Source organism: Zingiber officinale, chromosome 1A (assembly GCF_018446385.1).
Source record: "Zingiber officinale cultivar Zhangliang chromosome 1A, Zo_v1.1, whole genome shotgun sequence".
In the NCBI taxonomy this organism is placed as follows: domain Eukaryota; kingdom Viridiplantae; phylum Streptophyta; class Magnoliopsida; order Zingiberales; family Zingiberaceae; genus Zingiber; species Zingiber officinale.
The window spans coordinates 107,683,649-107,711,312 of record NC_055987.1 but is presented as its reverse complement, the minus strand read 5'-3'; the positions used below and the strand labels follow the sequence as shown (position 1 = coordinate 107,711,312).

The 27,664-nt window shown below is 34.7% G+C and overlaps 1 protein-coding gene across 1 annotated transcript; it reads right to left on the bottom strand.

Moving 5' to 3' along the window:
* Positions 1 to 3,458: 3,458 nt before the first annotated feature.
* Positions 3,459 to 5,956, bottom strand: LOC122001323 (protein MAK16 homolog). The gene is made up of 8 exons (XM_042556012.1): positions 5,845 to 5,956; positions 5,643 to 5,739; positions 5,423 to 5,507; positions 5,218 to 5,349; positions 5,026 to 5,134; positions 4,670 to 4,818; positions 4,147 to 4,226; positions 3,459 to 3,962 (listed from the first exon to the last, which is right to left on the bottom strand). The coding sequence occupies exons 1-7, from the start codon at positions 5,954 to 5,956 to the stop codon at positions 4,179 to 4,181; spliced, it is 732 nt and encodes a 243-aa protein (XP_042411946.1). The 3' UTR covers positions 3,459 to 3,962; positions 4,147 to 4,178.
* Between the last annotated feature and the right edge of the window lie 21,708 nt (positions 5,957 to 27,664).

Sequence of the window (27,664 nt, the reverse complement as noted above, 5' to 3'; positions counted from 1 at the left end):
GGTATCAGAATGGGAATCATTGTATAGTGGAATGGGAATGGGTATGAGCATGGATATCACTCTTAAAAGTAATGTTTGGTTAGTTGCATATTTTCTATCGGAATAAATCAAAATTTTCTTTTTTACCCTTAAAGGAAAATAAGAGAAAGAAATAGATGTAACAGAAAGATAAATGTGAGAGAAAAATATGATGAAAGAGAATGATGAGAGAGAAAGTGTGATGAGAAAGAATGAAGAGAGAGAAAGTGTGATGAGAGAAAATTAGAAAAGAGAGTGTGATAGGAGAGAGCATGACGAGAGAAGATGAGAGAGAAAGTATGATGAGAGAGGATGAAGAGAGAGAAAATGTAACGAGGAAAAATGAGGAGAGAGAGTGTGATGAGAGAGAAAGTATGGTGAGAGAGAAAGTGTGATGAGAAAAAAAGAAAACAGTGAGTGTGATGAGAGAGATTGAGGAGAGAGAAAGTATGATGAGAAAGAAAGTGTGTTGAGGAAAAAAAGAGGGAGTGTGACAAGAGAGATTGAGGAGAGAGAAAGTATGATGAGAGCGAAAGTGTGATGAGAAAAAAAGAGAAAAGAGGGTATGATGGGAGATATTGAGGAGAGAGAAAGTATGATGAGAGAGAAAGTATGATGAGAAAAAAAAAGAAGGAAAAGAGTGATGGAAAATATTGAGGAGAGAGAGAGTATGATGAGAGAGAAAGTATAATGAGAAAAAAAAGGAAAGAGAGTGTGATAGGAGAGATTAAGGATAGAGAAAGTGTGTGATAACATGATGAGAGAGAAAATATGATGAGAGAGGATAAGAAGAGAGAAGTGATATGAAAGCAAAAATAAATAAATATATTTTGATATTTGATATTAAGGGAGAAAATTTTAGTTTTAGGTCAAAAGTATTTTTGGAATAAGGGAATATTTTGATTGATGAAAATAGGGTAATAGCTCATTGAAGGGGAGGTACATGGGAATGAGTTATTACCCAATTTCAAGGATTCATTCCCTTATTTGTATTCCTATTCCTATAATACAAACATTAACAATGAAAATCAATGATTCTCATTTCCATTCTCCACTCCTATTCCCCTAAACCAAATGCCCCCTAAATATGCTAAAAGGAAGACTGGAAGTACAAAAATGCAGAGATCAAGCATGCTCAAAGTATGTAAATGTGTGTCAAAATATGCATAAAAGTATATAAAATCTATGCACATCATCTACCGATACGAGAATCCACCCAAGCTTCCTTCTTCTCCGAGCAAGTTTCGGCCACCAACAATCTTCATGAGATGAAGAACTTTCAGCCACCAACCAAACTCCAAGGGATGCTAAGAAACAACGCCTCCTATGTCTCCTTCTTCCTCTAACAAGATTCGGCCACCACCAAGCTCCTAGAGATGAAGATGCCGCCGGCCACACAAGGAAGAAGAATAAGAGAGGAAGAGGAAGAGAGGGCCGGCCACCACCAAGGAAGAGAGGAACAATAGAAGATGTATTGTTGTGTTGTGACTTGTGAGGTGAGGCACCTCTACCCTCTCTTTTATATTCCTTGGTCTTGGCAAATAAGGAAAGTTTTAATAAAAACTTCCTTATTTTCTTTGCCATTGAAAGGAAAATTTAATTGATAAAAAATTTCCTTTTCTTCTATTAATGGCCGGCCACCACCATCTCTTCCAAACAAGGAAAGTTTTAAACACAAAATTAAAACTTCCTAATTTGTTTCCGAAAATTTTTAAAATAAAATTTTCTCTTTAAAAATTCCCTTCATGGTTGGTTATAAAAGGAGACTTTTATAAATTAAAATCTCTCTATTAAAATATGTGGATGATTTCAATAAGAAAAGTTTTTTCTAAAATTAAAATCTTCCTTTCAATCTGCAAATAAGGAAAGATATCAAACCTTTCTCTTAATCTTTTGTAAAAACTATAAAAGGAATGATTTAATTTTAAAACTCTCTTTTAAAATCATGAGGATGGTTACAAAAAAGGAAAGTTTTATCAAAAATTAAAATCTTCCTTTTAACTACAAATAAGGAAAGATATCAAACTTTTCTCTTAATTCTTTGTAGAAAAATATAAAAGGAAAGATTTAAATTTTAAACTCTCTTTTAAAAGCATGGATTCCATATAAAAAAAAAATTAAAAATTAAAAATTAAAAATTAAAAATTAAAAATTAAAATCCCTTTTAATTCATTGTGGTCGGACATCTAAGCTTGGGTTCAAGCTAGGGTCGGCCACCTCTTAAAACCAACTCACCTTGTTTTGGTGGGCCCTAACTTGGGCTCCAACCTAGGCTTGGCCTGCCACCTTAAGGTGGGTAAGAAGGTGAGTATAGGTGGGTATAAGACTTTATAAATAAGAGGTTACGACAGGGACCGAGAGGAGGAATTGATTTTGATCTCCCAATAACTTGAGCTTCCCGTGTTCGCCCCGAACATCCAACTCGAGTTCACCCCGAACACCCAACTCGAGTTCATCAATAATAACTCATACCACTAAAGAGTTATTATTGAACTACCGCACCAATCCCATATTACTATATGGGCTCCTTCTTATCATGAGTGTGTTAGTCTCCCTGTGTTTAAGATATCAAATGTCCACTAATTAAATGAGTTATTGACAACTCAATTAATATCTAGCTCCAAGAGTAGTACCACTCAACTTTATTGTCATGTCGGACTAAGTTCACCTGTAGGGTTTACATGACAATCCTTATGAGCTCCTCTTGGGGACATTATCAACCTAGATTCCTAGGACACAGTTTCATTCTATAATCAACAACACACCATATAAATAATATCATTTCCCAACTTATCGGGCCTATTGATTTATCGAACTAAATCGCACCCTTTGATAAATTAAAGAAATAAATATTGAGTATATGTGCTTGTTATTATATCATGATTAAGAGCACACACTTTCATAATAACAAAGGTCTTGTTCTTTTATGCAGTCAGTACACTACAACCAAAACATTAAAAGACAATGGTTAAAAATCGTTGTCGTATGCCCTTTAAAACCGTTGTAATTGGCAGTGTTGTTAAAAGTGGGGGGCTACGACAACGGTTTTAAACCGTTGTCTTTGAATGAAAAGACAACAGTTTTGCAACGGTTTTAAACCATTGTCTTTGAATGAAAAGACAACGGTTTAAAACCATTGTTGTTTAGAGCATTTTTATTAACAATGCGAGTTTACAACCATTTTTGGGGCTACGACAACGGTTTTTAACCGTTGTCTTTGAGGGTGATAAACAACAACAACGATTTTAAATCGTTGTCTTTTAAATTATTATCTTTTAATACCAATATATATCATATTTCAATATAAATATATAATAAAGAATCATAATCACAAAAGAAAGAATATTTTCCATATCAATGTCATTCAAAATGTTACTTATACAAGAATTGCAATCACAAAAGAAGAAATATGTCTAATATTCAAATAAAATTTATCCCAATACAAATAAATAAATAAACTTCATTTACAACTAATGAACAATAGTCAAAAGGCTAGAAACTTGTGATGGTGGTTCATGCCATATAGGATTGTAAATAATTATTGTCAACCCAAGCTCCATCACAATCTTCAACTTGTAGAATTTCATTGGACTCCTCTTTCTCACTTACTGATTCTTTCACGTCAACCTTTTCCAACATTGTTGATCATCAATTCCATAATAAATCCAGTCTTCCCACACCAGCTCCATCAAAAAGTCCAATCTTTTCATCCCTTTGATAAGGCACCAGGAGATCTCGACATATAAAAAATGCACATGAGACATAACCAAACATATGCATACAAGATTGTGCAGCAACTCTGGTTGTTCTTCAAACAAATCTGGCAGATTTTTTTTCATAGCTTCCTCTAAATTTAAGGCATCTTTCCCTGCGACTCCATACCATATTTTTGGTGCACCCCAGTGCATATAGTTTAATGAGTATAGATGATGATCTTCCACATGCTGTTAACAAAAGAAACATCAATTAGCCTATAAGTTGAAAGTAAAGAATTATGCATTTGCAATGTGCAAGTTTATTAGATGCCAATTCTACGACAAGTTTATTAGATGTCAATTCTATGGCAGCCTCATGCCACATGTAAGCTATGGATTTGCTGAGTGTGTGATTTAAGAAATACTTTCTTACCCAACAAAAGGAGGAAAAGCACATGTATGAAATCAATCTAACAAAAGTGCCTTCTGTTTTGGATCTCCTTCCTCCTCAACCTGTAATCCAAATATATGCATAGCGATAGTCATTTAACGACTTGTTTTTTGAAGAATCATTTGAAATATAGAACAATAATTCAAATTGTTATCGTATAGCAACATAAAACCTCCAAGGTCTCATTTCAAAATGAAAACAATAAGGTATTATTCATGAGACAAAAAAAAACATTGCTTGGATGATAAAACAGATAACAAAGGGTAAAAGGCCAAATGGCCAAATAAGGCTCTTTTGTATCAAAACAGCCAACTATCTCCCTATTTTAAAAAATTCTCTACTAAGTAGTTGCTACAAACAAGTAAATGGAAAGAACTTTCAGACATGATTTATAGCTGTTATAATCAGGACAAACGAAGGTGACTAGTGCTGAGAAGCTAATTATCAGTAAAAGCATTTTAGAAGATATTTAGTAGGGCCAGCTGATTAAGAAGATGATGCATACCTCAATTATTACCCGACCCTTTCTATTTGGCTTTTTGCCAGCATAGTCACCATCTGTCTTTTGTGATTTAGATTCCAACAGTGCTCGTAGTTTCTTGGGAATGTGTTGTTCTAAACGATCCATTTCTTCATTATCTTCTTGCATTCCATCTGTACCAAATTCATTTATTGCTCAGGAAGTCCAAACTGATGAATTAATCAAGCTGAGCATACTACCAATCATGGAGTTCAGTACAGCTATTACATTTTATATATCTTCCCTATAGTCATTAAGAAATTTACTTATTGCTGGTTTGTGTTATTGTTACATCAATCTAAATACCTGGAGGATAAAGGGATTAGAGGAAAAGTTTTTACCTTCATCATTGCCCAAAAAGGATTCATCATTCATGAGACCATCAAAATCTTCCATGTCCTCTTCCTCTTCAAGTCCATCATAGCCTTCAACATACTCTATTTCTGCCTCCTGCTAAAATAAGAACAAACTGGATTGTCTACCAAAAATAGTTGCGAGAAAAGAAGATGAGGTAGAATGAGTCTGAGCATTACTTCTTCTTCTTCAGGTGCACTTGGTTGGAGACCTTCCATTTCCAAGATATTATTATATGCCTCGATAGGGTAGTTGTATATGTCACCATAAACACCTTTCTTCAGGCGCTCTAGAAGTTCAGTCTCGATGCTCTGTCACAAAATAACCAATTAAACTAAATGGAGTGCTACAGATGATGAAGAGTCACAAAGCAATGAATGTAACCTTATCCAAAACTGCAGCCTTTTTAGTTTTTTCCTCCCTCCTAGCTTCTCTCTTCTCCTTTCTGGGCACTATCATTATCTTTTCCCTAAGTAAATGGCATAAGGTTGCAATTTCAATCATTCCCTAACATAAATGGCATGATGATGATGATAACGACAATGATAATGAAAATAAGAATATTTCTTCTCCTTTCTGGACATTGACTAAGACTACTGCATACCTCACTTTCAATTCAAGCTTTCTCATGCGGATTCGACATTGAGTCATTTTGGTTAGTCGTTGTTTTATTTTGTGCACAAGTAATTTAGGCCAGAACTCTTGAGAAGAACAAAAACAGCAAATCATTCAATACTTCAAAGATAGATTTCAAGAACTAGTCAGTGAGAGTAACAGTACCATATGCTTGTCAATAATTTCAATACCCTTCTCATAATTTCTTGGAAGTTTAACTCTCTCCCACAGTTCCTCGACAGTCAGCAGTTCTTGCAGTTCAGTTGCTTCCACTGCAAATAAAGTGGCTCTTGTATATACCATGAACTATTGAGGGACAGATCATTGCTGGAATACAGGCATTGTTCAATTGTATGGTCACCAATTATTCCAGTTCTCTCACATTCCTCCACACAATTTATGATACGCAAGGATGACATGAAACACAAAACATAACCTCATGTGTAAAGTATCTACTTCCAAGTAATTTAAGTCCAATCGTCGATTGTCAATTAAAGTCAGACACAAGAAAAAAAATTAAAAATAAAGAAAGAATTTAAAACAAATGATTAAGGAAGTCTCAACAATCAATAGTTAAGAATTGCAAGACTTCTAGCCAAATTTGTTAAACATATTAAAGTTGTATAACTCAATGCATCATAGAATGTGAGAAATCAACATAGTGGCACTAAATTGATGAATACTATGGTCTCAAAATTGGATAGCTGTTATTTTTTGTATCATGCTAGTATGAAGTTCCCAAAAGATGTGCATGCACTAATGATAAATTAAAAGGACAAAATGAATGTTCATCTCTATTTCCAGGCCCTGTGACTAACAAGATAAGAAAGAGTTGAAATTCTTGAGTAAATTAAACAGCAGCATTCTGGACGCCTCCTCGCCCGCCGGCCATCCGCTCATCGCGCCTCCTCACGCGCCCACCACCCGCCCGGCCACCGGCCATCTACCCACCGCCAGCGGCCTCCGGCCGCCTGTACCCACCTACACTATAGCCTTGGGGAGGTGAACCCGTCGGGGATCGCGGCATGGATTCCGGCTGCTGCCGCCTGCCCACCGCCGAGCTGAGAGGAAGTCTCGACGGCGAGGGGATCTAGTCGCGCCGGATTTCGACCACGGTTGCACCAGATTCCGATGAGATCGCGGCCCGATTCTAGCGCGACTAGATCCCCTCGCCACCAAGACTTCCTCTTAGCTCGGCGGTGGGCAGGCGGCAACGACGATGAGGCGCGGTGAGCGTGGCTTCGTTACAGCGCGAACGGAGAAGAAGAAAAAAAAATTAAGAAAGAGAAAATATTATATTAAAAAAATAAAATAATATGACATATATATATATATATATTTGTGTGTGTAACTTAAACTACATAGTCATCTTGTAAGAAAATACTTAAAGAGAGTTCAACTCACTAGGGACATTGAATTCTTATCTTAATTTTCTAAATTTATTTGTAAACAAATAAACTATTAGATCGTGCAAAAATATAAACTAAAAAGTGTCTTCGGTTATGCTACTAACGCCCCGAGTCTGCTCACTGGTCGACGCTTTCCATTTCACATGTCTCATCTCCTGAAATAAATCAAACGGTGAGTATATGGACTTAGCATGTTCAAAATCATGTTATGCAATAGTTAGCTCCTATAATCTAGTGTATTAAGGGAAACATATGCTAGGTAACTTAGGATTTGACTGCTGGCATATCATAAACATGAACATAAGCATAGACATCGACATAAGCATGAGAGCATAAGCATAAACATGTAAATAAGCTTAAGCATGAGAATAAACTTAATCATCAGCATGTATATAAGCATAGACTTAAATACACTTGCATGACATAAACATAAATACTAAGGATGAGCATAAATACATACAACTTTAAACATAATCATATATGAACCTGAACACGAAAATGAGCATAATATAATCATGAACCTATCATGAATATAACTTGAATATAAGCATAATCATAAACGTAGTATCTCACGTAAGCAGAATGACATGTTATAAACCACGTAGGGTTGGTGAGCTCTAGAGCTAGGGTCACCGATCACACTTTAGCTCGTAAGGTCACCTGTCACATTCAACCACATAAGATTTGGTGAGCTCTCAGGCTAAAGGTCATCGGTCACATTCCACCACGTAGGATTTGGTGAGCTCCCAGACTGGGGTCTCAGCCAACTTCCTGGGCTATCCCGGATCACAACTTGGTAAGCTCCTCAGGCTTGCCCGGATCATAACTTGATCACTACTTAAGCATGAGCATAATCATAAACCTAAACATAAGCATATCAATTTATAACATAAGCTTACGCATAGACTTGTGCATAAATATAGCATAAGCATGCATAAACATAAGCATGAGAATCAACTAGAGTAACAAGAAATGGCTACTTCTACCTAGCAACAAGTATAGGAGCAATAACTCATGCATGAAATCTCCTAAAAATAGTGATCACAATTGCCCCTATATACCTCGAAACTTACCAGTCCTCCAACCCAATTTTGAGCATAAAAAGTTCTCTAACCTTTAAGAGATAACAACTAGAACACATGAAACAATTTGAAATTCTACATTAAGATGAACACACAAAAACAGAATTTAAAACTCACAACTAAGATATCTGAATTCCTCCAATTTTAAAACCTATTTAGAGCATCAAAACTATTGTTACCATCAACTAGAACAAGAAAGGAACAATACATCATGAAAGGAAGCTCCTAAAACAGCGATAAACATAAGAATATATGGTATCCAAATTTCCCCAACTATAGAACCTAATCAGAGCATCAAAACTACTCTCATCTCAGATGTTCTCCTCTTACTCTTGTCTCCAACGCACCCTGATTATCCTCTCTGATCCTTGGACGCATCCCCTTTATATAGGGAAATAAACCAGGGGCATAATGACCTTTTCCATTATGAGTAGTGGGGAACATGGGCCACGTTCCCCACTATCCCCATTTCCAATATCTACCACTCGTCCAAGGTAAGTCACTAAGACTAGTTCATTCAGGTAAGTCACAAAGACTTAATAAGTCACATAGACTATTAGAGAGTTTGGTCACATAGACCATATGAGAACATCCAATCCATACATAGAGAAAATGGTTCGTGCGACAGCAAACACACTGAGTGATAGTTGCTAAGAAGATTGTTACACCTTGACTTAGTCGCTCGTTGAGCAATCAATGCTAATAAAGTTGTTACACTTTGCTTAGCTGCTCAAATAAATTAGAGACACACTCTTCATGACACATAGCCTCTTTCCTGATGGCACATAGCCTCTTTCCTGAATTCATCCAATCTTCAAGTGACACACAACCATTATCTTGAAGATATCCATGTCTTGCTATTTACCCAGATTAAATAATTTTCATTTACATCGATATGAACATCTCTAATCCCTTATAATGACCATTATGTCATGAGCATGTTCCATATCCAATATTCACATTCATTTTCATACATAACAGAAATGGGTCGACCAGTGAATAACAACAAAAGATGTAAATATATTTAATCTTCCTTTTTAGCCAAAATCAATTCATTTTAATCAGTCGCTTTCCTAGTTATGCTCCATAGATCGAATCATCCATAGCCATAGGATACACACTAAAGTAGCAGACACTGATTAAAAGTTCAAGTAAACAGCTAAATAGTCACTAAGGTAAAAATTGAGATTAACATATAATTTCAAAGGTCTCACATAGTAGAGAAACAGAGATTCTTTCTCCTACTACCTTTATTGTCGCAATAGCACATGTGGTATGAATCACATGCTACGATGTTATTCTCTTTACTAAAAAGAGCGCATGTTGTCTTCAAATTTAACATCGTACAGATTTTGATCTAGACATACTTAACGTCTAATCCGGAATTCAACATATGAATTCCAATCTGGCCTTCAACAAGTTCAGTAAATGGTGGGTTCATTTACTTAAATCATTATTTATACATAAATGATCTCATCTTGACATAATTATCAAGGCGACCTCAACTTATGAATCTGTCTCTAATTTCATAATTTCAGCTACGTAAGCTGTTTCATAAGTTACCCCTATTTGTACTTAACAAACAGAGATGATTGTCCATGTGAGTGGACCAATCTCCACCTGCCAACATGCTCACCGAGATCTTATATGAATGTAACAAATATAACATATACACTGAATAAATTATGACAAATTACACAATCATAACACAAAGTCTAATTGTTATTTCAATATTGTTACATTCTACGAAGTCCCAAAGACTTTACATGTTCTTTAAATGACTCTTTAGTCATTGGCTTAGTAAAAGGATCTGTAAGCATAACACGTGTAGGGACATACTCAAGAATGACTTTTCTTTTAGTCACAATATCCCTTATAAAATTATATTTAATTTATATATGCTTACCTTTGCTATGATATTTTGGATCCTTGGAAAAAGCTATTGCAACTTGACTGTCACAATAGACAGTTACTGGACTCCCACTATCCTCAGCAATTTTCAGATGCTTCAGAAACCTTCTCAACCAGACTGCTTCTTGCATAGCTGCTGAACATGCCACATATTCAGCTTCCATAGTCGACAAAGCTACACAAGCTTGTTTCTTGCTGTTCCAGGAGATGGCGCCACCATTCAGCAAGAATGCATAGCCTGATGTGGATTTTCCATCATCCAGGTCTCCAACCCAATATGCATCTGAATAACCTTTCAGACTCATATCTGATCCTTGAAAACAGAGACAATAATCTATTGTCACCTTCAGATATCTGAATATCCTTTTTACTGCCTTCCAGTGTCTCGGTCCTGGGTTTGACTGGAAGCGACTGACCAAGCCCACAACATAGCTGATATCGGGACGTGTACACAACATAGGTTACATCAAACTACCAATAGCACTGGCATATGGTTTTTTATTCATCTCAGCTATTTCCTCTGGAGTTTTAGGACACATACTCTTACTCAACACAGTACCTTTCACAATAGGTGTATGTTCTATGTTGCAATTAGACATGTTGAAATGATGTAACATCTTATTTATATAAGACTTTTGTGACAAACCCAAAAGTCTTTTAGAACGATCTCTTATGATCTTCACCCCTAAGATGTATTCAGCTTCTCCCATATCTGTTGTATCAAACTGTGATGACAGCCACTTCTTGACTTCATTCACATATCCTATGTCATTTCCAGCTATCAGCATATCATCAACATATAATGATAAAATGGCATACTTTCCTTTTTCCCTTTTCAGGAAAACACAATGATCCTCATTGATCATATCGAAACCATAAGATAAAACGACTTCGTTAAATCTTATGTTCCATTGTCTTGACGCTTGCTTTAACCCATATATAAACTTTCCAAGTCTACATACTTTTTGCTCTTGGCCTTCAGCAATGAAACCTTCTGGTTGAACCATATAGATTTCTTCGTCAAGATCACCATTAAGGAAAGCAGTTTTTACATCCATTTGATGTAATTCCAAGTCATAATGTGCCACAAAGGCCAAAATAACTCTTATTGATACAAATTTCACTACAGGAGAAAATGTCTCTTCAAAGTCAATACCCTCCATTTGGGTATATCCTTTTGTAACTAAATGAGCTTTGTATCTGTTAATCGATCCATCTGCTTTCCTCTTTATTTTGAGAATCCACTTATTCCCAATAGCCCTTCGGCCCGGAGGAAGATCGACTAAGTCCCAAACATGATTTTGAATCATGGACTCCATTTCTTCAACCATTGCAGCTTTCCATTTTTCTCTAACTCTACATTCCAATGCTTCCTCAATGGATTGAGGTTCGTCATCGTCAATTGGAAGTGTAACCAATGCCTCATTCTCAATATCAAACCTCTTCTTAGGTTTGATCTTACGAACACTTCTCCGTAAGTTGGGCTGTTGAGAAGTCAACTCATGACTCGGCATATCACTCCCACTCGGTTGACTAGACTCAGGTATCCCTTTTGATACCTCTCTCGTTGATAATATCTCATCCTCCTCAAATAGAGGAACATTTTTATCAACATCACCTCTGATTGGGAACTCTGTTTCGAGAAAAGTCACATCTCTTGAGTCTATTTCAGAGATAGTTCCATCTAGTTGCTCACCTATGAAAAGATAACCTTTGGAGGTCTCATGATATCTTATAAAGATACATTTCTTACCGCTAGGCCCTAGTTTTCCATACTTGTGAGAACTATTATGAATATAAGCAGCTGACCCCCAGGCTCTCAGATTACTTAAATCTGGTTTTCTGCCTGTCCAACGTTCATATGGGGTAGATGGAACTGACTTTGAAGACACTTTGTTAAGTATATACGCTGCAGTTAATAATGTATCTCCCCAATAGGAGATTGGCAAATTAGCTTGCACCATCATAGACCTAACCATTTCAAGAAGAGTCCTATTTCTTCTTTCAGCTACCCCAATTTGCTGTGGAGTTCCAGGGATTGTCAACTGTCTAATAATCCCTCTATCATTACATATTGTCTTGAACATATCAGACAAATACTCCCCTCCACGGTCAGTGCATAAAGCCTTAACTTTATATTCTATTTGATTCTCAACTTCGTTCATATAACGAATGAAGCAATCTAATGCTTCAGATTTGTGAGAAATCAAATACACATGACCGAACTTAGAGAAATCATCAATAAATGTAATGAAATAGGAAGCTCCATGTCTAGCCTTCACATTCATTGGACTACAAATGTCTGAATGAATTAGCTACAATGTTGATTCAGATCTAATAGCCTTACCAAATGGTTTCCTAGTTGCTTTTCCAGCAAGACAATGCTCACATATAGACAATTGAATCTTAGCTCGAGTGCCCAATAGACCCTCTCTAGCTTACCGATTTATACGTTCTTGTCCTATGTGTCCTAATCTAGCATGCCAAACCTCATCAGTTATATCTGCATCAGTAGTTAAAGCAATGTTTGCAAAACAACCATCAATAGCATAATTGACATTTAGTTCTACATCAAGAACCATAAAACCATTTGTTAAAAAACCATGTCTGATTGACACTGAGTCAATCTTAAGTTCAACTGACCGACTGTAAAAATTAATACAATACCCTAAATCAAGAAGACACGTAACGGAAACAAGATTTCGTCGAATTTCAGGAGCATACAGGACATCATGTAGAAATAAAACTCTACCACCACGTAGGTTAAGTTTGCAAGTGTCGACTCCTTTGACTTCAACTCTTGCATTATTTCCCACATAGATCCACTTGTTGTCAGCTGGTACCCGACGGTACTCAACAAATGTAACTCGTTCCCGAGGTACATGGTTGGTTGCTCTCGAATCTATAATCCACAAAGGATAAGAATCAGCTAACAACACTGAACTAGCAACAAAATGCTCTTGAAAATAAGACACACTTGGATTTACCTTTTTCGGCTTAGTGCACTCCCGAGCAAAGTGGCTCTTTTTGCCACAGTTAAAACAAGTCAACTTGTTTTTAGGTTTCTTTCCAGTCTTCTTGACTATCTTCTTGATTGGGCCCTGTCCCACACCAGCAGCTTCCCTCTTCTTTCCCTTCCCTTTCTTGAACCATTTCCTCTTCTTGGATCCATATGATCTAGCAGATCCTACAGCCACATAGGCTTGTCCAGAAATCCTTGGGGATTCAACTCTCTCCGCTCCAATTCTACATGGCATGAGACATCAGTGAAAGTCTTGATACTCTCACTGTAAGTTAAGGTCTGCTTCATGGTCTCCTAAGAATCTGGAAGTGAACGAATAACTGCTTGAACCTGTTGTTCATCAGTCAACTCATGACCAGCAATTTTAAGCTCCCGAATCATGTTCGACATCTCCCTGAGGTGTAGAACCATTGATACATTTGGACGCTTTTTGTAGCTGTCAAACTTGATTGTCAGCTGGCGAAGCTTGCTCAGACTTACTCCACTGTATTTTTCTTTAAGGGCTACCCAGACTGCATGAGCCGTAAGATATGACTCATACTCAAAAGCTAGGTCGTCTACCATTGAACTAATCAATATACCCTTTGTAGTGGAGTCCTTTTTCTTCCATGCCTTATAGGCATCAAGATCTCGTCTGTGTTGTGCAGTGGGACCATCTATAGGTACTTCCGTAACCTGATTTACAGCCTCTAGAACTTCTTGTTCCTCAAGTACATACTGTATCTTGAGGTGCCAGATCTTATAGTTATGCCCATTAAGTTTTTCACCTTTGTTGAGTTCAGCTATTATGTTTTTGGTTGTCATAATCTATCATAAATAAACACATTATTTAGTATTCAGTGTATATCATATGTATGCAATTTATGATTGATTTAATATTACTTTGAGTTGGTTTACAAAATCAAGTGACAACTATGTTTTCACTCATCATCCGTATGACCAATCAAATTAATATTAATCAATTCTATTACATACATCCCAACAAATGAACTAATCATTTATAATATCATGAATTCTTTTAATTAAATGAACTAATCATTTAATATATCATTTTTTTAATTAAATGAACTAATCATTTAATACATCATGAACTAATCATGCATCATGTCAAGCAAACAGCATAAATAAATGAACACATCATTAACATAAAATTATGCTGCATATTGTTAACATATAACTAACTGACATGAATGAAATGGACTAACTATTGTTCATACAAAATGACAATAAAAATAACAGAACTCTAATAAACTAGATAGGTAACTACCACTCCCACTAAGACAGACACTAGTGCAGTGGCAAAAATAATCCCTCTCAGCCTGGACTCATTTGGGGTAATCCCAGGCAGGACAGCTTCAAGATTTTCAATTGGATCCCACACACACTCTCCCAGATCCTCTTCAGATTCATCTGGATCTTCCTCTGGATCTTCAGGCTCTTTTGAATGCTCTTCAGATTCTTCTGGATACTCCTCTGGAGGATCTTCAGGATCTTCTGAATCCTCTTCAGATTCATCTGGATCCTCCTCTGGGTCTTCAGGACCCCAATAGAGATGAAGCTATTGGTGCGGTTAGCACTAACGATTGAACCCAGGTTTTGATGAATGACAAATCAAGTTAAGTTAGTTTGTTGTTGTCTAACACTTTGATCGAGTGTGTAGGAGAAGTCCAGACAGGTCGACGGGCTGACCGGATGTCTGGCACGAAGCCCAGCTAGGTCGACGGCTGACCAGACGCTTAGGCACGAAGTCCAGCTAGGTCGACGGGCTGACCGGATAGCTGGCACGAAGTCCAGACGGGTCGACGGGCTGACCGGTCGTTTGGCAGGTAAGTGAGGTAAGTCACTGGAGGGGAGTGACTGCGAGGACGCGTTCCCGGGAAGGGAACATTAGGCGTCGATCCGGCTTAGATCCATTTCGGATATCTAAGTCGAGATCGTGACTAGATTCCGGTCTCGGAAAGACGGAATATAAGTCATACTCTGTTTTGCTAATTCATACTCAATTTGCTTATCTATAAAACTGTGCTAACAATCTGTGTTGCAGGGATATTTGCCTCGGACTAACCTTTTCTTGCAAGAGAAGGACTTTCTGGAGAACAGGGGTCCAGGCGCCCGGAGGCGAATTTTATCCAAGCCGAGTCGTTGCCACGTGGAGTTCGCTGATTAGACTTGCCACGTCGCACCAGGACGCCCGGAAGGGATCCAAGCGCCCGGAGCAGCATATAAAAGAAGCCCCAGGGGTGGAGCTTCAGAATCAACTCAAAACTCTTAGACTGCTTGCTCTGCTGCTATGTGCTCCAACGACGCTAATGAAGCTCCGATAACGCGCTCTTTTCCTTATAGCTTTCCTTTTGTCGGTATAGCTTTGTTTTATTGTTTATTAGCATTTCTTGTACTGCCTTTGTAATCATCATTTCGAACTGCTAGTAAATTGCCCAATGAAAGTACTCACGGAGTATGGGCCTTTGAGTAGGAGTCGTCACAGGCTCCGAACGAAGTAAAATTACTGTGTCTGTTCTTTTAAATTCCGCTGCGCTTAACTCTTTTTCAACGTTGTTTTTCGAATCGATATTCACCCCCCCCCCTCTATCGACGTTTCACGATCCAACAAGTGGTATCAGAGCAGGTACCGCTCTGATTTGGTGCAACCACCAATCAGACAGGGGTGAAATATTAACCTTTATTTTTTTTGTTCTCAGTTTTACGCTTAATTCAAATCTGGTATTATTACCTGTTTTTGAAATTTTTTTCGTTACAATTAAATCTAAATTGGTGCAACACCAATTTAGATACTTCTATTATTTATTTTTTTCCCGCACTGCTAATCCAAGACCAAGTCTTGGGATATTTTTTTTTCGTTGTTTACTTGTGTGCAGGATGTCTCAACTAGAAGGCTTCAGCAAAGTGCGTCCTCCCCTATTCAACGGGGATGACTTCTCGTACTGGAAGAAAAGAATGGAGGTGTACCTAAAGACGGACTACAATCAATGGTTCAACGTCATAAAGGCCTACCGAGCTCCGGTCGACAACTCTGGAAATCCACTAGACCCGGAACAGTGGACTCCGGACATGAGGAAAAAGGCGTCGACGAAAAACAAAGCAATCAACACGCTACACTGCGGTCTAACGCGAGAAGAGCTGAATCGGGTCGGACCGCATCAGAACGCTAAAGAATTATGGGACAAACTAATCGAGCTGCACGAAGGAATGAGCGACGCAAAGGTAACAAAAAGAGACTTACTTTTAAATAAAATATTTAATATAAAAATGCAGGAAGGGGAAACGACAAGTCAACTGCACGCGAGGATCAAGGACATCCTCAACGGACTTTACGCGATAGGCCACCAGATGGAAAACAGAGACTTAATAAGGTATGCACTAAATGCTTTTCCACGTAATAGTTTGTGGGCATCGATCGTAGATGCCTACAAAATTTCTAAAAATTTATCTAAATTAAAGTTAGACGAGCTTTTTTGTGAGTTAGAACTGCATGAACAAACTAATACTGGAGCCGAGAAAGGTGTTGCTTTATTTGCTGGCTCCTCCAAAGAAAGGAAGAGCAAGTCTGAATCTGAAGAAGATTCCGATCAAGATTCCGAAGACGAAGAACACCTGGTGAACCTGGTAAGAAAAATGTTCACCAGGAGAAAAAGGAGCTTTAGCAAGAAGGACCTTCAAAAGATCAGTTCTCCCTCAGAACAAAAGAAAGTGACTTGCTTCGGATGCAATAAAAAGGGGCACTACAAGAACGAATGCCCAAGACTGAAGTTCGACAAACCGAAGCCGACCAAAAAGAAGGCCCTCAAAGCAACGTGGGACGACTCCTCGGACAAATCGGAGGTAGAAGAGCAGAAACACCAGAGCCACCTCGCGCTGATGGCCCGCGAAGCTGAAACGGAAGACGAATCGGAAGACGGGTCCGAACCCGAATCGAGCCACAAGTCCGTACTCGTTTCCGAAGGCCCAGATGAGGTGTATTTTAATTTAAACAAAAAAATTTTTAAAATTATTTCCTGCTTAAATAGTAAATTAGTTAAAATAGAAAATGAAAACAAATCACTCCTTGAGGAAAATCAAGACCTCAAGGAACAAATCAAAAATTCAAATCCAACTCAAGATCTAACACTTGAGGAGAATTCATCATTAAAATTAGAAATTAATAAGTTAAAAGAAATGCTAGAAAATCCACAACAAGATCAAAAAATCTAGACTTAATCCTGAATAATCAAAAGGCGTGTTATAATAAAACCGGACTCGGATACAAGTCGAACTCAAATAAAACTTTTAAATCATTAATAACCCAATACAAATCAACTAATCAAGCTTGGGTTCCGAAAGCGTGTTTGACCACGCAAGTAGGACTTAATCAATATTATATACCTAAAGAAAAAATATATTATATAAACTCGAATAAACCAAAATACAAACCTAAATCAAAAAATTCAAAATTTAAACATTTTAAAACTCAACAAAATATAAATTATCACCAAGTTAATTATAACTATAAAAGAAATAGACACAAAGCTAAAACGAAAATTTAAATTAAAAGCCAATAATTCAGGGGGAGGCTCCAGAATAGCTGGCACCTCCAAAACTAACTTACCCGACAGGGTAACCCAAACAAACTAACCCGGCAGGGTGATTTGGATTAGTTAAAAAGAGACCAAGTTTAACTTGAATCATGGTACTGGTGAAGTTTTTGGATGATAGTACGTTAGGGAAGCTTGGGCATCGCATGTCTAGAAAGATATGGCTTCGATCTGGTGCATTTGGCCAAGTGGAACTGACCGAAGCTACCCTTAAATGGATCCTAACTAGTTAGACCAAGGTTTAGTACTAAGCTCCGTGGATAGGACTATTCGGAAAACCTCGAAAGGTTAGTTACTTCTAATGACGTCCAAGTGACTCACCAAGCTTAGAAATTTATCCGAACAATGACTATTTGTTGAGACCAAAGCTAACCTGAATCTAACACAAGTTAAACCAAACTCTATAATTAAAATCTAATTCATCTCACAAAATTATAGGATTCCTTGATTGATAATCTAGATCGGGTGAGATGAATAAGGATTAAATTAATTAAATTTCAAATTTAAATTAAAAATAATTAAAATTAAAATTCGAATTTCAAAGTGAATTTCAAATTAAAATTAAATTTCGAATTAATTAAAAGTAAATTTCGAATTAAAACTAAATTATTTTTTAAAAGTTAAAAATTATTTTTGAAAATTAAATTAACTTTAAAAATTATTTTGAAATTAAATTAACTTTAAAAATTATTTTTCTGAAAATTAACTTTAAAAATTATTTTAAAATTAAATTAACTTTAAAAATTATTTTGAAATTAAATTAACTTTAAAAATTATTTTTTTGAAAATTAACTTTAAAAATTATTTTAAAATTAAATTAACTTTAAAAATTATTTTAAAATTAAATTAACTTTAAAAATTATCTTTTAAATTAACTTTAAAAAGTTATTTTTTTAATTAACTTTAAAAATTATTTTAAAATTAAATTAACTTTAAAAATTATTTTAAAATTAAATTAACTTTAAAAATTATTTTAAAATTAAATTAAATTAAAAATTATCTTTTAAATTAACTTTAAAAAAATTATTTTTTTAATTAACTTTAAAAATTATTTTAAAATTAAATTAACTTTAAAAATTATCTTTTAAATTAACTTTAAAAAAATAATTTTGAAAATTAAATTAACTTTAAAAATTATTTTAAAATTAAATTAACTTTAGAAATTATTTTGAAAATTAAATTAACTTTAAAAATTATTTTAAAATTAAATTAACTTTAAAAACTATTTTTGAAAATTAAATTAACTTTAAAAATTATTTTAAAATTAAATTAACTTTAAAAATTATTTTAAAATTAAATTAACTTTAAAAATTATTTTGAAAATTAAATTAACTTTAGAAATTATTTTGAAAATTAAATTAACATTAAAAATTATTTTAAAATTAAATTAACATTAAAAATTATTTTTGAAAATTAAATTAACTTTAAAAATTATTTTAAAATTAAATTAACTTTAGAAATTATTTTTGAAAATTAAATTGACTTTAAAATTTTTTTTAAAAAATTAAATTAACTTTAAAAATTATTTTGAAAATTAAATTAATTTTAAAAATCATTTTGAAAATTAAATTAACTTTAAAAATTATCTTTTAAATTAACTTTAAAAAATTATTTTTTTAATTAACTTTAAAAATTATTTTAAAATTAAATTAACTTTAAAAATTATCTTTTAAATTAACTTTAAAAAAAAATATTTTTGAAAATTAAATTAACTTTAAAAATTATTTTATAATTAAATTAACTTTAAAAATTATTTTGAAAATTAAATTAACTTTAAAAATCATTTTTGAAATTTAAATTAACTTTAAAAATTATTTTTCAAAATGAAATTTTAAAAATCATTATGAAAATTAAATTAATTTTAAAAATTATCATATTAACTTTAGAAATTATTTTAAAAATTAACTTAACCTTAAAAGTTATTTTAAAAAAATTAAATTAACTTTAAAAATTTATAATCTTAAAAGACTAACCTTAATTTCTACTCATTGTAGGAAACCAAGTGGATTTTGGACAGTGGTTGTTCCAAACACATGACTGGAGATCACACCAAGTTCACTCAACTCACTTACAAAAGCTTAGGAACAGTTGTCTTTGGAAACAACGGCAAACTCAAGGTAATTGGTATAGGTAATATTGAATTAAAAATAGATTTCATAATTACAAATGTTCTACTTGTCGAGAATTTTAAATACAATCTCCTGAGTATAAGTCAACTGTGTGATACTAGGTATAAGGTTAAATTTCTATCCACAGAGTGTTTAATCAAACATCTAGATAATCCTACTATAAGCCTAAAAGGTTTTAGAAAAGACAACATCTATGCTATCAACTTAACCACTTCTTCAATTAAGTGTTATTTAACACAAAAAGAAGAAACTTGGTTATGGCATAGAAGAATGTCTCACACCAACTTTAGAAATATAAGCAAACTAAATGGACTAGTGAGAGGCTTACCAAAATTACCTAACCTAGATTCAACCATATGTAATACTTGTCAACAAGGTAAACAAACAAAATCCACTCACAAACCAACCAATCAGCCACAAACCAACTCGATTTTAGAACTTCTACATTTAGACCTTTTCGACTCCCATGGAGTCAAATCCATAAATGAAAATTTATACTGTTTAGTAATAATAGATGATTATTCTAGGTTTAATTGGGTAAAATTCTTAAAACATAAAGACGAAACTTTTGAAATCTTTACAAACTTCTGCAAACAAATTGAAAATGAAAAAGATCTTAAAATTAAAAGAATTAGGAATGACAACGGGAGAGAATTTAAAAATCATAATTTTAACAAATTCTGTCTTGATAATGGCTATTATCATGAATTTTCGTATCCAAAAACCCCCCAACAAAATGGAATTGTAGAAAGAAAAAATAGAACCTTACTGGAAGCCTCTAGAACTATGTTAAATGAATATAACTTACCTAAATATTTTTGGGCAGAAGCTGTTAGTACAGTCTGCTATGTGCAAAATAGAACAACATTAAATAAAAGACATAATAAAACCTTCTTTGAATTATTTTATAACAAACAACCCAACATAAAATATTTTAAAGTATTTGGATGTCCAGCCTTCATCTTAAATACTAGAGAACACTTAGGAAAATTTACCTCTAAAATAGAAAATGGAATTTTTGTAGGATATTCTCTAAACAGTAGGGGTTACAGAATATATAATAAAATTAAGTTAAAAATCGAGGAAACCACAAATGTAAAATTTGAAGAAACCCAAGGGCAAACTCAACTTCAACCTATTGAAATTAATAATTCTGAAGAAATCAATCAATCCCTAGACTGTAGCTCCTAGAACTATAAGAGTCAACCCTAACCATCCAACTGATCAAATAATTGGTGACCCAGACCTAAGGGTTCAGACCAAATCATCCTTTAGGAACCTAAGTCAAATTTCCCTGATTTCAAAAATTAAACCCAAAACTGTAGCTGAATCCTTACTTGATCCAGATTGGATCATAGCCATGCAAGAAGAACTAGCTCAATTTGAGCGTAATGAAGTTTGGGATCTAGTACCACCACCTAAAGATAAGAAAATAATAGAAATAAAATGGGTATTTAGAAACAAATTAAGTGAAATTAACGAAATTACTAGGAATAAGGCTAGGCTAGTTGCCAAAGGGTTCAGTCAAGTTGAAGGACTTGACTACGATGAGACCTATGCCCCAGTAGCTAGATTAGAATCCATTAGAATGTTACTAAGTTATGCAGCCCATAAGGGATTCAAGCTATATCAAATGGATGTTAAGTCAACCTTTCTCAATGGACTAATAAAAGAAGAAGTTTATGTAGGTCAGCCTCCTGGGTTTGAGAATCTATAACACCCTGATTATGTCTTTAAGTTAAAGAAAGTATTATATGGCCTTAAACAAGCACCTAGGGCATGGTATGAAAGGCTAACATCTTACTTAACATCCAAAGGATTCAATCAAGGTCAAATTGACCCAACCTTGTTTGTTAAATTACTAAATAATGACATATTTATAGCACAAATATATGTAGATGATATAATATTTGGTTCAACTAACTCAGACTTTTTAGAAGAATTTATTAACCTAATGGAACAAGAATTTGAAATGAGCTTAGTAGGAAAATTGACCTATTTCCTTCGATTACAAATCAAACAAACAAATGAAGTAAATTACATTTATCAACACAAATACACTAAAGAATTACTTAAAAAATTCGGAATGGAAAATACAAAAGAAATAAAAACACCTATGGCAGTAAACACAATCTTAGACAATGACCCAAATGGAAAACCAGTGGATCTAAGGTATTATAGAAGTGCAATAGGTAGTCTACTTTGTAGGACCGTTAGATTCGATAGAGGGGGGGGGGTGAATATCGATTCGAAAACACAAGAGTTTAAGCGCAGCGGAAAAAGATAAAGTAGACACAAATATTTTTACTTCGTTCGGAGCCTGTGACGACTCCTACTCGAAGGCCCGTGGTCCTTGACCACTTTCGTTGGGCAATCACTAGCAGATCGAAATATGATTACAGAAAAAGTACAGGAGATGCTAGTAATAATAAAGCAATACCGACAAAGAAAAAATTAAACAAAAACCGGAAGAGCACTTTTGTCGGAGCGTCGTTGACGTCGCACTTGAACGTCGAGCAGCAAGATCAGCAGAAGAGTTCTCAGTCAAAGTTGATTCTGAAGCTCCTGTCTGGGGCTTCTTTTATATGCTATTCCGGGCGCCTGGATCCCTTCCGGGTGCCTGGAGTGTGACGTAACTGCTCAAATCAAGATGCTCCACGTAGCGACGAGGTGTCTGGATAAAATTCGCCTTCCGGGCGCCCGGATCCCTTCCGGGCGCCCGGACCTCCGGGCGCCCGGACCACCTTGTTCCAGAAAGACTCCTTTTTCCTGCAAAACAAGGTTAGTCCGAGGCAAATATATATCCTGTAAAACAAATGGTTAGCACAGTTAAAGTTCAACAGATAGATAAAGAGAGTATGACTTAGATTCCGTCTTTCCGAGACCGGAATCTAGTCACGATCTCGACTTAGACATCCGAAATGGATCTAAGCCGGATCGACGCCTAATGTCCCCTTCCCGGGAACGCGTCCTCACAGTCACTCCCCTCCAGTGACTTACCTCACTTACCTGCCAGACGTCCGGTCAGCCCGTCGACCCGTCTGGACTTCTCGCCTAGCGTCCGGTCAGCCCGTCGACCCGCTTGGACTTCTCGCCAGCTATCCGGTCAGCCCGTCGACCTAGCTGGACTTCTCGCCAAGCGTCCGGTCAGCCCGTCGACCCGCTTGGACTTCTCGCCAGCTATCCGGTCAGCCCGTCGACCTAGCTGGACTTTTCCTGCACACTTGATCAAAGTGTTAGACAACAACACAACTAACTTAACCTATTTGTCATTCATCAAAACCTGGGTTAGACCGTTAGTGCTACCCGCACCAACAATCTCCCCCTTTTTGATGGAATGACAACCTGGTTAAGTTAGTGAAAGCATATGTACGAAACAACATGCATTTGTGTGGTTTTAAAGTCAGTTTGTGTTTTCAAATTGGTTTAGCTAACTTAACCACCTAACCCTCCTCCCCCTTTGGCATTCATCAAAAAAAAAGGATAAACAATCATAGTGTAGAGTTACTGAATAACACTTAAACAATCATAGTTCAGAATTTAAGGACAAAAGTACAATTTTTCAATCCAAGAAAAGAGCAAGTTGACTTGGGGGAGTATAAAGTTTTGAAAACTTGTATAAAGCAGTAGTTTTTAGTTTTTACTAAAATTTCAAGATTTAAATTTACAAACATAAGTGTATAAGGTCTAAATTTCAAGATTTAAATATTCAAAACAAGTTTCAATCTTTGAAACGCTTTTTCAAACATAAGTTTTTAAAACCAAAAACTAAGTTTGAAAAACCTATTTTTTTAAAACTAATTGAAATTTACTTTTCAACACTAAGTTTGTAAAAGATTCAATTTTCAAAAATCAAGGAAAATGAGTTTGAGAAGCTTAGTTTGTAAACTAATTTTTTTCGTAAAATTTAATCTTGAAATCAAAATATCAAATTTTAAGAACTAGATTCAGGACAATATTCAAAGTAAAGTTAAATCGAATTTAAATCTTTACTTTTAGTTTTCAAAGGATATTGGTAAAAGTAAGATCATATTTTTAGAATGTTTTTTTTTTAAAAAAAAATTGTTTTTCAAAATCAAATTTTCAAAGTTCAAAACCTTTCAAACTTTCAAATTTTTGTAAAAAATTTCACAATTTTTAAACAAGGTGTTTTTAAACTTTGATTTTCAAAATTAAGTTTAAAATTCAATTTGGAAAACTAAAGTAGTTTTATTTCTCCCCCTGAATTTGATACTTAACTCAAATATGTCTAACCAATTAGGTACTAACTAACTATCAAAAGATAGTAGCTTTCACTTGGTTAGTCAGATTAAGTTAATTATAATCAATCAGTGTTTGACTTGACTGATGAACTTTAATCTGATTAATATCTGAATTGTATTTAACGTCCATACTTATGCTGATGCACTGAAATAAGCATCTTAAGTCCAGACATTTGGCCTATGCATCTCACCCCTTTCTATGTTTGTCAAACACAAGCAAGGTAAACCTAAGGTGTTGGTGAGATGCTCAAAAAACTAGTCCTATGGGTATATGCTTTCTAAGGATGTAAAACTAGTCTAAGGCCAAAACTGTTTTCGAAAGTCTAAAAATGGAAAGTTTGAAAACAAACAAGTTTAACCTATAAGTTGGTAAAATCATTTTTGAAAGTATTTTTAAAAGATCCTAGTCTATTAAGCACATCCCTAATTTTCGTCGTAAGTTGCTAAATTCACTTTCAGGGAGAGGTTTTGTAAAAATGTCAGCTAAATTTAATTTGGACTCAATGTACTTGAGTTCAATGTCGCCTTTAGTAACATGATCCCTGATGAAGTGGTGTTTAATTTCAATATGTTTGGTTCTTGAATGATGCACAGGATTCTTGGTTAAGTTAATTGAACTTATATTGTCAATTAATACTTTTACATTTGTTATATTTAAGTTGAAATCTTTTAGAGTATGCATCATCCATAATATTTGTGCAACACATTCGCCTATAGCTATGTATTCTGACTCAGTTGTAGACAGAGCAACACAATGTTGCTTTCTACTAAACCAGCTAACAAGTGATGAACCTAATAATTGGCATCCACCACTTGTGCTTTTGCGGTCTAATTTGCATCCAGCATAATCTGAGTCAGAATATCCTATTAGTTCAAAATTACTTGTCCTAGGATACCAGATTCCTACATTTGTTGTTCCTTTAAGATATCTAAAAATTCTTTTAACCTGTGTCAAATGGGATTCCTTAGCACAAGTTTGGTATCTAGCACACATACTAACTGCAAATAAAATATCAGGTCGGCTTGCAGTTAGGTACAGTAGGCTTCCTATTGCACTTCTATAATATTTTAAGTCAACTGATTTTCCATTTGGGTCACTATCTAAGATTGTGTTTACAGCCATCGGTGTTTTTATTTCTTTTGTATTTTCCATTCCGAATTTTTTAAGTAATTCTTTGGTATATTTATGTTGAGAGATATAGTTTCCTTCTTTGTCTGTTTGATTTGTAATCCTAAGAAATAGGTTAGTTTTCCCACTAAGCTCATTTCAAACTCTTTTTCCATTAGATTAATAAATTCTTCTAAAAATTCTGAATTTGTTGAGCCAAATATTATGTCATCCACGTATATTTGTGCAATAAATATGTTTGTATTTAATGATTTGACAAACAAGGTTGGGTCAATTTGACCTTGTTTGAATCCTTTAGATGTTAGGTAAGATGTTAGCCTCTCATAGCACGCCCTGGGTGCTTGTTTAAGTCCATATAGGGCTTTCTTTAATTTAAAAACATAATCAGGGTGTTCTAAGCTTTCAAAACCAGGAGGCTGACCTACATAAACTTCTTCTCTGATTAGTCCATTAAGAAAGGCAGACTTAACATCCATTTGGTATAGTTTAAATCCCTTATGGGCTGCATAACTTAGTAACATTCTAATGGATTCTAATCTGGCTACTGGGGCATATGTTTCGTCATAGTCAAGTCCTTCAACTTGACTAAATCCTTTGGCAACCAGTCTAGCCTTATTTCTAGTAATTTCTCCAGTTTCACTTAGTTTGTTTCTGAATACCCATTTTGTTTCTATTATTTTCTTATTCTTAGGTGGTGGGACTAGGTCCCAGACCTCATTACGCTCAAATTGGGCTAGTTCTTCTTGCATAGCTATAATCCAATCTGGGTCTAGTAGGGATTCATCCACAGTTTTAGGTTTAATTTTTGAAATTAATGAGATTTGACTTAGGTTTCTAAAGGATGATCTGGTTTGAACTCTTAAGTCTGGGTCACCAATTATTTGATCAGTTGGATGATTTGGGTTTACCCTTATTGTTTTAGGAGGTTGATTCTCTTGATGTTGTTCCTCGTCTTCATGATTTAGAGTTTGGTTGGTTTCTGGAACAAACTCTGGGGGTTGTGTAGGTTCTATGTCTTGTTTAGTTTCTTTAAATTTTACATTAGTAGTTTCTTCAATTTTTAAGGTAACTTTATTATAAATTCTGTAGCCTCTACTGTTTAGGGAATATCCTACAAAAATTCCATTTTCAATTTTAGAGGTGAATTTTCCTAAGTGTTCTCTTGTATTTAAGATAAAAACTGGGCACCCAAATACCTTAAAGTATTTTATGTTTGGTTGTTTATTATAAAATATTTCGAAGAAAGTTTTGTTATGAGTTTTATTTATTGTTGTTCTGTTCTGTACATAGCAGGCTGTACTAACGGCTTCTGCCCAAAAGTATTTAGGTAGGTTATACTCATTTAACATTGTTCTAGAAGCTTCAAGTAAGGTTCTATTTTTTCTTTCTACAATTCCATTTTGTTGGGGGGTTTTAGGGCATGAGAACTCATGATGGTAACCGTTTTCTAGACAAAAACTGTTAAAGTTGTGATTTTTAAATTCTCCCCCATTGTCACTCCTAATTCTTTTAATTTTAATATCTTTTTCGTTTTCAATCTGTTTGCAAAAATTTGTAAGAATTTCAAAAGTTTCATCTTTATGTTTTAAGAATTTTACCCAAGTAAACCTAGAGTAATCGTCTATAATTACTAAACAATATAAGTTTCCATTAATAGATTTGACTCCATGGGAGTCAAAAAGATCTAAATGTAGAAGTTCTAAGATTGAGTTAGTTTGTGGTTGATTTGTTTGTTTGTGGGTTGATTTAGTTTGTTTTCCTTGTTGACAAGCATTACATATAGTTGAATCTAAGTTAGGTAACTTTGGTAAGCCTTTTACAAGTCCATTTAGTTTACTTATATTTCTAAAGTTGGTGTGAGACATTCTCCTATGCCATAACCAAGTTTCTTCTTTTTGTGTTAAATAACACTTAATGGAAGAAATGGTTAAGTTGATGACATAGATGTTGTCTTTTCTAAAACCTTTTAGGCTTATGGTAGGATTATCTAGATGTTTGATTGTGCATTCTGTAGATAGAAACTTGACCTTATACCTAGTATCACACAATTGACTTATACTTAGAAGATTATATTTAAAGTTTTCAACAAGTAAGACATTTGTAATTATAAAGTCTGATTTTAATTCAATATTACCTATACCAATTACCTTGAGTTTGTCGTTGTTTCCAAAGGCAACTGTTCCTAGGCTTTTGTAAGTGAGTTGAGTGAACTTGGTGTGATCTCCAGTCATATGTTTGGAGCAACCACTATCCAAAATCCACTTGGTTTCCTACAGTAAGTAGGATTTTGAAGTTAGTCTTTCGAGCATGCATTAATTTAAGTTTAAAATTAAGATTTTGAGATTAATTTAAGCTTTAAAATTAAAATTTTGAGATTAATTTAAGTTTTAAAATTAAAATTTTGAAAATAATTTTTAAGTTTAAAATTAAAATTTTGAAATTAATTTTTAAGTTTAAAATTAAAATTTTGAAATTAAT

What these genes read in the sequence shown, in the direction of transcription:
- LOC122001323 (XM_042556012.1), bottom strand. Translation starts at nt 5,956, where the DNA reads ATGGTATATACAAGAGCCACTTTATTTGCAGTGGAAGCAACTGAACTG. An exon ending in TCCAAGAAATTATGAGAAGG is followed by an intron (nt 5,740 to 5,844) that starts GTATTGAAATTA and finishes GTTCTTCTCAAG; the next exon opens with AGTTCTGGCCTAAATTACTT. An exon ending in AAGCTTGAATTGAAAGTGAG is followed by an intron (nt 5,508 to 5,642) that starts GTATGCAGTAGT and finishes CCATTTACTTAG; the next exon opens with GGAAAAGATAATGATAGTGC.